Source organism: Chelon labrosus (genome assembly GCF_963514085.1).
Source record: "Chelon labrosus genome assembly, chromosome: 19".
Taxonomy (NCBI): domain Eukaryota; kingdom Metazoa; phylum Chordata; class Actinopteri; order Mugiliformes; family Mugilidae; genus Chelon; species Chelon labrosus.
The window spans coordinates 22,036,879-22,049,238 of NC_140352.1; the positions used below are offsets into that span (position 1 = coordinate 22,036,879).

Here is a 12,360-nt window from a genome sequence, read left to right on the forward strand (position 1 = left end):
AGAGGTTCCAACTGTCAGCTTTCCGACTGATCCAATTTAGATACTTTAAGAGTTGAAGCAAGCTTGTATAATATAATTGGGGCATTGTGTGCATGCAAAACATTTCCACTCCTTCCAAGTGAAAGGGCTACAGTCAAGTTAAAGTCAGATTTTGTCTCCAGCCTGAAGGAAACTTGGGAGAGACTCCAGTCAAGGCTTAATCCTAAAGAGTCCTGGCTGCTTGCAGCTGTAAACGTTGATTTGTTTGTGTTTCAATCTTGTAATAATTAGTCTCATTTATCGTATGCCAATGAGACAAATCAATCAGTAGGGTTTAGTTTTTTCTTCACGCGGCAGAGACCGTTAGGCTGAGAGTCATTTTACATTAAAATCAAAAACTTATGTGGCAGGTGTAAGCAGTGCCAATGAAAGCAATTAAAAATGACTAACAGCCCAGGGAGGTGCTGATGAGGACAGGCCAATGTGTAGAAAATTATAGGATGGACTAAGATGTCTCTTTTATTGATATTTATGTCAGGGTGTCAGACAGTGTTATTAAAAGGGTTGCGAAACCCATTCATGCTGTTCCCTGATGTCAAACAGGTCCCATGGGAATGAATATATGGCACTGACTCCTGAAAACGTGGTACATGTGATCAATATCTGAGAATGATCCTGACCTGCCTTCCCCTGCTTCCTTTCTCCCAGCTCTGGAATGCGCTCCCGTTCCCGCATCTAAGCCGTGAGCCGGATCAGAGCTGTATATTGTGTTACTGTTTTCATTTCTACCGTGAGGATTTCTCCCCTTGGTAAAAATTCACCGCTCAAAGCTCTTGTATCCACAATACAACACCTGGAAAAAGAAACTCTTCATTAATCTCCGCAGCCCTTAAGAATCTGTGGTTTTAGGCACTCCTCTTTCCAAACCACATGTGAGGCGGCACAGCGGCTGGTCGGCAGAGCCTTTGTTTTAGAATAACTCTGGGTTATTTTCAGGTCAGTGTGGCTGAGTGGTTTCTTAATTGAATTTCTAAGCGTTTTGTTTAATATGCCACCGTTAAAGAGCTCTAAAAATAGCCTAGTGGATGCAATGACCTAATCTTTTCCGGAGTTTTGGAGAGATAGATAATCCTAGATGGTCTTTATCACTCCAATTTACGGCTGATGAATAAATAATTACAGGGGACAAGAGATTAGATCAGCGTCAGTGTTGTTCTTAATTTAAGAGTGCTAGATCTGGTTGTACTGCACTGACTACTGATACCTCTGAGAATGTATAGCCCATACGGTAAAGTATATAGACTTTTTTTTCTCTCTTCCTCCATGTTGTGTCACCATATCCACTAATTCAAGCAAAGCTTTGACAGCTTTCATGGAGCAACAAATACGGCTGGTACACGTGCTGAGTGGTGATAGCGGGCACTTCTTTAATTGCCTGCCTCCGTGAAGACTTGCACAAATAATGAAAACTCCCAAAGTAAGCTCTTTAATTCCAATTATATTACATTTGTCCTCGCTCATATCCACAGCGCATATTAGCGACAATCACGGAAAGTTTAATAGACGCCCGGCCAGAGTTTTTATTTCCAGTGGACAGTAGCTTCAAATCTGAAAATCCTTTTCATAATAATAGGAGCCATGAAATCATAATAACATCTATCCTCCCCCTCGAAAACTGTCCAAATGTGAGTCAGCCCATTATACAATGTCATTCCTCCTGCTGACTAAATATGGATCCACCCTCTGTTTAACACTGAATAAACAATCACATTGATAGACTGTGTGCAACAGACGAATGAACTAATTGTGAAATCATTCAGGAATGTTTTAAATCTCATTTGCGACCAGGCTAAGCATGCCACCTAACTAGCCGCGCTAGATTGATACCGAGCGTCAAACTGAAAGTTAGTTAGCTGCCACAGAGTCCACACATAAAGTCTGTTTGTCTTTATAGCATTGCATGCTTTGAATGAACTGTTCAAGGTGACTTTGAATTAATAAAGTTGAATGTTTTTAAAAAGCTTTAAAATTTTTCTAAATATCAGCAGCTTCTTAGAAAAGCTGTTGCTCATGCTGACTGGACCGTATTGATTTAATCTGGAGACGGTTAATGAGTCCCTTCCTGAGAATTGCGATTACTGCGTGTTTTCTTTTTTATGCAGCAGCAGCTATGAACACAACACAGTGCCGACATATGACCATCTAAGAAGATGAAACGATAAACCTTTCGCCAAACCTATTTATGCGTCCACCAAATAGTGCGCAGCACTCATTTGGAACCGTGTTTCTGGTCACATGGCAAGCAAAAGTCCACATTGTACTTTGTAGCTAAATTTTGGTCACCTCCGACTGGGAGAAATCCCTGACTCTTCTGTTTGGTGCTTTATAGCTTTATATTTCTTTCTTTCTTTCTTTCTTTCATTCATTCTTATTTTTTTTTTCTTATTTTCTTTCTGTCTTTCTTCTTTCTTTATGTTTTTTTCCAAAATCAGTTTCCAGCTGGAACTGAATGAACCAAAACCATAAATCTTAATTAAAAGTTACCATAAACTTCATTTCTACGGGTGACCCGTTTCAAGTAGTCATATAATCCAGTGTCACAATGATAAGAGCAGCTGAGGCAGAGGGACTGTGACTGTAAGCAAGACAACTGAAATGAAATAAATGAAATGAAACAATAATTAAATTAATTTAATTATTGGTAAAACTGTCCACCATGACTCACTTTTGAAAAATGACATTTGAAACAAAAAAAATCTCATAATGCTCTGTTATGTAAATTTGAACATTTAGAGTTTTTAGACAACTTTTTTTTATAATATTCTCTAACTTGTTGGCTATATTTACACATTTTACAGTTTATTCATGCGATTATTAATGTCCTTTAGATTTGAGCCCTCTGGGGCTACATATCTAACTACACAAATGGTGGCGTGCAGTAAAACGCTCCCTGAGGTGTCCGAGGATCAGTCGCTGTGTCATCGAGGATCACAGACGCGCAGTGATGTGTTCCTAATACTGACGTCACCTCCCTAATTACTTGTCAGTGCTCGAGGACGGCGGCGGAACACACACGCACTCACTCACGGATTAATCAACATAAAAGCTAACACGACCACCTTTTACATCTCTGGAAGAGCCCGTGACTAAGAGCTGCTCGTACTCCACACAAGGGCCTGCCATCTCTCTGCACTACAACAGCCGTGGCCTGTATTTATATTAGCTGCAAAGCAATTTTAACTGTACATTCCAGATAGGTGAACAGCACTTGGCCCAAGTACACGAATATTTCAAAGCTTACAAAAAAACCCCAACAATCAATGTCCAGTCAGAACACTTGGCATGGGGAGGTGCGCAGCATTTTTGCAACAAAGGTAACTAAGATTTATTTGTGTGTGTGAGCTCACAGAGAACTGGTATACCTTTCAATAAGTTTTACTGTAGTATAACTAAATATGAAACCAATTACAAACTTGGGTCGGCACTACAAAAGCAGTCCCTGGGTTTGGATTTTCTTCTTCTCCTTCTGCTGGAATACAAGCATTTATTTCATGCTCCCCCATTTGGTTTTTCATCACAGCACACAAGCTGGTTTGATAAATAATAAAGCTGTTTACTGCCCATGCGGACTGAGGTAATATTTGCCTTCAGAAATGTTCTATCCATCAATTGATTCTCGTCTCGGGGCCTGCGCTCGGCTTCGCTCGGATGATGAATGAACATCTGAGTAATTTCACGGATGAATTAGGAGCTAAAAACAACAGCGGGAAAAATGCACCGACACACATTCCACCTGTTGCCTAATACAAAAAAAAAAAATGTAAAAAATAAAAAAAGATTTTTTTTGTTATGGTGTTGATGTTTCATGCTGATGGAGGTTCAGATAGAATACCTGGCAGCTCTGCAGAAAACGCTTTTGATAATGACGATAGCAAGGTAAACATTTTTTGTCTTTCTCCAACCAGAGGACTATTTACAGAACATGAAGTTCTTATCATGTCTGGACTAATATCTGATCGTTACATTCATTTAAACTCTTTTTCTTTTTTTTTTTCTACTGAACTAAAAGTTATTATAACATGGACGTGATGTTAAGGCTGCAGCACATGATTGTCCGTAATAAGAAAGCTAAGTTAATTTCCTCTGATGATAATGAATCAGTCGGTTCAGGGGCGCAGTGCTACAAAAACAAGCGAGCTGCACTGCCCGTGTTAAGCTGCATGAAATGATGAAGTGTCGGGGCGACCATGTCCATCAGCATCACCGACTAATCTCCTCCAGATGAGAGTAATCTCAGTAACACCGGCCACCATCAAATTTAGAAATCTTTTAGGAAAAAGGCGCTGCGCGAAAAGCTATACTGGAGCAATGAGGGTTGTTTTTACTGCAGGTGTTAGAGACCTCTGAGCTGCCAAACAAACTTCTTACCCACTCAGACTTACCATCCACTCTTACTTCACTAAATGAAAAGGGCATTGCCCGGATTTGTGTCAGACAAATCTGTGTTTTCATGTTAAAGCCAGACAAGTATTGGGCCAGCATCAAATGAGTAACCGGAACGTGACCCATTCAGCATCTCTGATTTGAAGTCAGTGGTTCCTGATTGCACAGCATTAAATGAAGAAGTTTTAGACCAAAAGCTGATTGCTGTTCCACTTATGAAGGCCTTTAGCAGGGACAAATATCCATCGAATATCCATAATCTATGACTGTTTAACCTGTAGAGGGTCACGGAGGAGCTGGGGCCTAGTCATTAGCCAAGAGGCTAACACACAACGATAAACGGCCATCCACACTCACATGCACACGTAGAGCCAAATCAGAACCAACCAAATAACCTAACAAGCACGCCTTTGGAATGTCTGAGTCACTAAAATCAGCTAAACCTAAATTTAATTTCTGAAATGAATTCTCAAATGTGGAGGAAAAGTGGTGAGAGACTTTGAGGACTCACCAGGAGCAAGCCTCCGGCGTGTGAGTGGGTAACAGTACACTGGTAACACCTCTGATGGCAAAATTGTGTTAATGATGCCATCATGTGGAGCCTAGCTCTGCTTCACACATCTCACAGAGAGGAGATGTCTTGTTAGCACGTATGCCAGCAAAACAAACCGAAATGGCCCGGGGCAAAGTCCAGTCTTTTCCCAGGGGACAGGTAATGTCAGAGTTACTGCTTCATCTGAAAACACCCCAGAGTTAAAGGACAGCACGGTGAGACACCAGCTCTCAGTCTTTATTCTGACAAAGAGCCAAACCTCAATCTCCTCTTGTTTCCTCAGTGTTTAATCTAAATACTTTTTCCTTCAGTCACATTCCACTCTCAGACACACGTGAAGTTTGTGCTGCTTACTTGCAGAGTGCGTACAATGGTTTTTAAGTATCTAAGGATGGCAGGGGGTGGCAGAATATCCAATAACATCTGATTATTTCAGTTTAGTGCTAATATATCACACTGATGCATAACATGTCCAAAAAGCAAGATGGTACAGGAATGACAACGGTGTGTTTTAAAAGCTTTATCATTGTCTGTTCACATAAAAGTAGCAAATTCTGTAAGCTTGCTCTGCTCACTACTCTGCTCACTGCATAAACCCCACCCCCAACCCCACATCCAGCAGAGTCTGTACATTATAGTCGCTCTGTTAGTAATGATGGAAGCTTGCTTTAAAGATGAAACAGAGGTAAAAGATTCAATGCCCTAGCATGGTACCGCGTTGATGCTAGATAGCGCTTTTTAGATGCATGCTTGTTGCTGCCTCCTGGTACTGACACGCCAAATCGACAGCAAAGAACGTCTGACAGCGAAGGCCGGCTGCGACATCGCCTCGCAAAGCCTTTGCCTGGACCAAAAGCGTGCACCTGAACACAACGCAAAGACTACTCTGGGGTTTAGTGACTTGCTCAAGGATGTCGCCCAAGTATCACATTCACAGACAGCTCAATATTGGAAAACGGCGTCCCTTGGCTTGGTGTGTCACAGTTAGTAGACTACTCTTGTTTGTGCGTCTATCGACAAAGACTGGACTGAACTGTAGACAGAGTTGAACAGAGTCACATCTTTCCTTTCACCGTTCCGCAAAATTGTCCAGTGCAACCACTGTCTTTTTTAACTTTTTGATTCTTAGGAGTTGTGGCATCTCCTGTGGTGACCTATGGACATTCCCAATCTGGAATCCTTTCAACCAATCAGCATTTGACCTATTTATAGTGTCATCACACATAGGCATTGGTTGACTTCCCATAATCCTTCACTCTGTGTAGACAGAGACTTACACAAATGGACACCAATGCTAAACCTGCCTTTAGTGTGGCTGACAGAATCACACAGTCCCTTTCATACATTGATCAGCCACAATATTATGACCATCTTGTGACAATTCAATGTTCTGTTGGGAAACTTTTGGACCTGGCATTCATGTGGATGTTACTTAGACATGTAGCACCCACCTAGACCAGACCAGACACCCCCCACCCCATAGCAATGACACTCCTTGATGGCAGCAGCCATCCCCAGCAGGATGCAGCCTGACACAGACACACACACAAAAACGCTTTAGAAACAATTAAAAAAAACATGAAAAATAGCTCAAGGTGTTGACCTGGCCTTCAAATTCACTAGATCCCAAACTGATCAAGTATCTGTGGGATGATCCACAGAGGCCCCTCCCCTCAACCCGTATAACCCAAAGGCCCCCACTAACAACATTCTGTTGCCAGACACCACAGCACACCCTCAGAAGACCCATGTCCATTCTCTGAGGCCTACACAATACTAGGGAGGTGGTGTAAATTATTTCAGTGATCCGGCTCAGGCTCAACACTTATTTGAGCTGGTCATAAAGTTTAAACGGGATACTATTTTTCTACTGTACTCATAACCGGTAAATGAAGAAGGGGTCACCGAGTTGGGGACAGTCTAATCGTTAGTTTGTGTTAGTGTCATCTAGAAGGAACACGGTGAGCCGCAGTTACGGCTCCTCGGTTATTTTGTTCCTCTTGTTAGTGTCGTCAGCCGGCTGACTTGAAGTATAAAGGGATCAAATAAACGACCGAATGTGAGGAGATTCCAGTTTATGTTCACCTCCCTCTTCAATTGCTCTCACTCCCGCGCCGCACATGACATCATGGAAAACTTTGCAGGACCTAGCGGTGCAGAGGGAAACGCTACGCCGCTCTCGCTTTTTTTTTTTTTTTTTTTTTGTTGAGCGTCCGAGGGGATGCATCGGTCTAAAAATAACGATTTAAATCACAGGATTCCTTGGATGCTTTCACCTTTAGCCCTGTGATGCGAGCGGCGTATAAGCCAGGTTGATTTGGGCTGTGAAGCTGAAAAGCAGAGACGTTTCAGCACGGATTAAATCATCAGATAGATTTTAAATCATTCCTATGGAAACTTTTGGCCAAAACATGTGCGTTGGACGCTCACCTGTTTACCTTCTGTATGAATATTGGCAAAAAAATAATTTTAAAAATATCTAAAGTACAATCAGTGTGTTGCTAAATCCTGATACGGCGTCACAGTCATGGCTGTGGCTCATGGGTTAGCGGTTCGATCCTCAGCACATGGACCACATGTCCTTGAGCAAGACACTGAACCCCCGAGTTGCTCCCAGTGCGTGTCACTGGTGTGAATATGAGTATATTAAAGCATTTTCTAAAAGTCAAAAACCTCAAATAAATTTCTCAACGGGAAACAGAGGCTTTGAAAACCTGATCTGACAAGCCATGTGCTAAAACAGGATTCAAATGAACTGCTGTGCAGCTGCTGTGAAAATGTAACTTTCTAAAGACACGCCACGACGGCAGCTAATCATGAGTGCAGTCATATGATCCACACTCAGCCAATCACATCACTGCTAGTCACGGTCTTTTTCATTTAAGAAAAAAAAAGTACATAACGTCTTTAGAGATCAACAAATCAAGCCTTCAGGCGGTTTGAAAAGCCAAGTTAGCTGGATGAGCTTTACCAGGATAACATCAATTCTAAAGGCATGTTAGCCTGGATTAGAAAAGATGAACGGGGGCTGTTAGATTGGATTACAAATGAAAAGAAAACGAACAGAATCAGGACTCACTGTTCTTGCTTTCTGTTGATTGTGGCTGTTGCTTCAGTACGTGGTTTGTCCTCTGCTGTCTGGTGTCTCCATGAGGCTGTGTGGCCCTCTGCAGGTGTCCAGGACGCTGCCCCTCCTCTGGACCATCGTTGCAGACCTCAGACCATTTCTCTGCATTCATGGCTCACACTTCACTCCCCAGTGGATGGCATCTCTTCTCGGGTCGCCTCCCTTGAGAAGAGAAAAAAGACACAGTGACACAATGAGAACACTTGACTCTGACTACCGTCTCAGACAGCTGCAGCAGTTAAAGAGCCGGAGTTAATTGAGTCCGAATGAGAGCAACAGACACAGCAAACAGCCATTTGGATGTTTGCATTTGAAAAATCCTCCGTGGAGCTGGAGCCGAGCCATGTTAGTGTTCGCCGAATACAACACGAGTTCCAGATTTCGCATTGTTTCTTTTCAGAGGTCCAGCTCGGCTCAGGCAGACAGCAGAGCGCGTGCCTGCTTGTTTACAGAGCTTTAAGCCCGCTTTCAACCTCACGGACGCATCCCACCATCAGCCGCCACTCTCCTGCTGCCAACTTATCAATTTACACAATTTACAAAGAGCAGACTTTCCTACCTCCTGAACAAATATTAAACACGTCTCCGCCGTGGATTCAGTAGCTTAGAGAGCCCCCACAAGGTGTCGATGTGAAAAATGAGCCTCTTACTCGGGTCTCAGGCGAGCCAAGTCCTCCATACACTACATCATCTCCTGAGGCCTGCACCTTAGGGCACCACAAACATACATTTCTGTTTTCTTTAATAAGCTCTGTTTAGAGAACCTCTCATATTGTGTGTTTACTGGACAATAATACCCTCATAAATGTATGCGTGCCCTGTATAAACAGCAGGTTTTCATAAACGCTCCTTCGGTAGGTTAGGAAACTGCAAAGGCTAAAGCTTTACTTCAGAATCTTTAGAATAATAAAGTTTGGAATATAGAGAAGACACAGATGGCAGTTCAGGTTAATGAAGTTGTAATTAATGCTAGCAGGCTCTTTTAAAAGCAGATCATGTACACAATAAAAACATGCACATTCTGCGGAGTAGGAAATATTAGTGGGACGTACAACTCTTCTCCTTGTGCACTTGATTCCACAGTTATCGTTTCAGTTTTATTACCGTGGTGAGTTGCAGCAGCAGACCCCAGCTCGGGCACTCTCCAAAACAACTACAGAACGAATCTCCTTCCTCATAAAACACCTACGAAGACAGATTTAACCAGTAACTAAAAGTGCACACAAGTATACTTGCATCCATTAAGAAAAAAAAAAAAAGCTAAACCCTTGTTATTGCAGTCCAATAAGAAATAGTGGTGATGGGAGTTTTTTTTGAAAGCTGACAACGTGATATAGTAAGATTCAAACTGACTCTGAATTGTTTGCATGTGGCTAAATCAGCCCCTCATCATCAATCATGGACGTTAAAACCCTAAGCCAGTCCATCGGATAGGTCTGTGGAGCGGCGGCCAAATTCTGATTAGCAGGTGTCAGGACGCGTTTGGCTATCGGAGCGTCTGTTGCCATATATCCACTACAGAGATCCCTGAAAACACGGCATGGACAATGTCCTGAGCATATTTTTAACAATGAATGATGACGGTATAAGATCTTCCTGTCATTCATGCGAGGGAACACAGCTGCGTATGAAAGACAGGCATGAAAGTTGGAAGATAAATCTTTTTTCTTTTTTTTCTTTTTTTTTTCCAGAATGCATGAATGCACCGAGGGCAAAGCTTTCACTGAAACGAATCGGCCACCACGTGCACCTCCCCCGGTGTTGTGTAAATATAAATGGAAAGTATCTTAAGATGCTTAAGGACACTGGACATGCTCCAATAAATCACCATAGTAACCACTTGCAGATTGCAAAAATATCTGTCTTGCATGTGTTTTCTGGTTTATTCAGGTCTAAAGTGGAAGTGGACATTTCTGTCATTGAGGTACAGTTTCCTTTTGTTTCTCTTTTACCAGTAAGAAGTAAAGGAATTCTTTTCAAGCTAGTGCACACCTGAAAGTATCTCAGCCCATAAACCTCAGCGCCTTAAAGCCATAGTGACTTTGCTTCATCTCGTCTCTACTTGCGCCCCAGGTAGCCAAAAAGTTACGGCCCAACAGCAGCCTAAATCTGATAGGCCTAATTACTAGAATCATGATGAATGATACACCAGAATCTGCCAAACTGAGCTGTTGCCTTCTGCCAAAAACTAGCGTTGTTGACTTGAGGTGATTCTCAGTTCACCAAAGCAACCAAGGCTAATCTGGCGCGCACATGTAGGCCTAAGGTGGCTCAGGTTTAGCACACGACCTGGTAATCTGCCCGTGTTCGCAATGTCTGGGTACAGGAGCTGCCAGGATGGTGGTTAACCTAAAACCCACATCTAGGATTTATAACTTCCTGTCAGAAAGCTGTGGCATGGGTGAGATTTAGTACAGCTATAGAGATGTTACAACTGTGCAAAGGTAATGTGAGGACACATTACTATCTTCTGTAGAGCTGCACCAAGATTTCTTGGCAGGAACGTTGCGGGTAGGAGAGAAGATGCCACGGTTTATCAATGAAATCAGTCCGTCTCAGTCTCTTCATACCGATAATGTGATGCTGAGATCAGGGCATTGGCTCCAAGTCTCTTTGTTCCTCTTGCCACTGAAGACGGTTCTTTTATGTTTGGGACCAATGAGACGCTTCACTGAAGGTGTTGATGGATGATGGATGCGTATCCAACGCTACACCGTGCCAAACGCTTTTGCACAGTGCTGTACGCCTGATCGACTGTGTCCATGCAGCCAGATGTTCACAGTCTAAGTTGCCAATACTTTTCAATACGGCTGCCTCACCTAACCCTGAACCGGACAGTGCATGAGTTTGGAGGAATCTGAGCACATTCTACAGTACATGGCATGGACTCTTGTAAAAAGTAAAAAAGAAAAGAAAAAAAGACGTCTTTTCTGGGATGTGACTCCCCGACCCTCTTCTCGGAAACAGTATTAAAGACACTGCATCCACTCAGACGATATCTTGACACACAGATTACATGTAGTGTGGTTGAACGAACAAAGAAGGGTTGCACGGCATACTGTACATAAACATCAGCCGGGGCAAACAATAACAAACCCATGCATTTACATCTGAAACAAGACAACAGTCAGAGTAAATCATGGTCTGTTAAAAGGCTAGAGGAGACTGGGACTCCTCCGTGCAGCATCAGGAGGAACCTCTTTAATGAAGCCTTAACTGATGGGCCTGGCTTTAAAGCCCACCCAGAGACTGATAGGGTCCACTCTGGAAATTTATACCACGATGACAACCCTCGCTGGGAATGGACAGAGATAGTCAGAGGAAAACACAGCCTCAAAGACAAAGAGTGGACAACAATGACACCAGAGTTCAACGTCATGCTTCATATTAGCTCACGCCACGATAAGTTATCTGTGGATCTGCTTTTTACGACACAAGACTGACTGAAGAAAAATGGCAGTTCACTGTGAAGCTTGAAAGAAAAAGTGTGGATGAAAAAGAAAGGAAAACTTTAAAAGAACCAGGTCTGATGCTATCTGCTAAATGGTGGCCTGTATCTCTGTGTCAACACAATGAGAGCCGGGACACGTGGCACTTTGAGCTCCATCAAGATGAGCCGATAGCAGGTCCCACTTACTAGATGTCTTCTTATCGATTCATTCAGCAGGGGCTGAACGCTCACTGTATTATCTGCCCCTCTCGCTAATGACTCCCAGAGTAAGGAGGCACTGGAGGGGTGGGCAGTCACTCGCACGCCGACTTTTATCACCCGTCCTATATCATCTGTGGGGTGGGATGTTGATCTTTATTACCATGTGTTTAAGTTACTGGACACAGAACTTGTGTGATGTCACAGTTAAAGACGCTATGGTGTAGATTTTGTCAGTGATGTAGTAGTGTGACATGAAAGTATGTGTGAGGACACATTAGTTGGGGGTTCCTTCTAAACACACACACACACATACACGGATTTTAAAAGAATTTTCACCAACTTTACCAAAGTCTGCAAAGAAGATTAGAATTTTCTTAGAAGTTAGTGGGACTGATTATCCTGTCGGCAGCAGCAAGCCATGCAAGAGCAACAAGAGCAAAAGCTGAGGGAGAAGAAAACTTGATCGAAAGCATGGGGCAGACATTAAGCATACACCGATCAGCCACAACATTAAAACTACTGACAGGAGAAGTAAATAACATTGACCATCTTGTGACAATTTAATGTTCTGCTGGGAAACGTTTGGCATTCATGTGGATGTTACTT

General features: G+C 42.8%; 1 protein-coding gene across 1 annotated transcript in view; it reads right to left on the reverse strand.

Moving 5' to 3' along the window:
• The window catches only part of myocd (myocardin), a gene marked incomplete at its 5' end in the record, with an annotated part of 54,771 nt that extends 46,557 nt beyond the window's left edge, over positions 1 to 8,214 (reverse strand). Inside the window, one exon of the mRNA XM_084568159.1 lies at positions 8,055 to 8,214. Within this exon, the coding sequence (XP_084424285.1) occupies positions 8,055 to 8,214 (160 nt within the window). The remainder of the gene's footprint in view (positions 1 to 8,054) is intronic.
• Between the last annotated feature and the right edge of the window lie 4,146 nt (positions 8,215 to 12,360).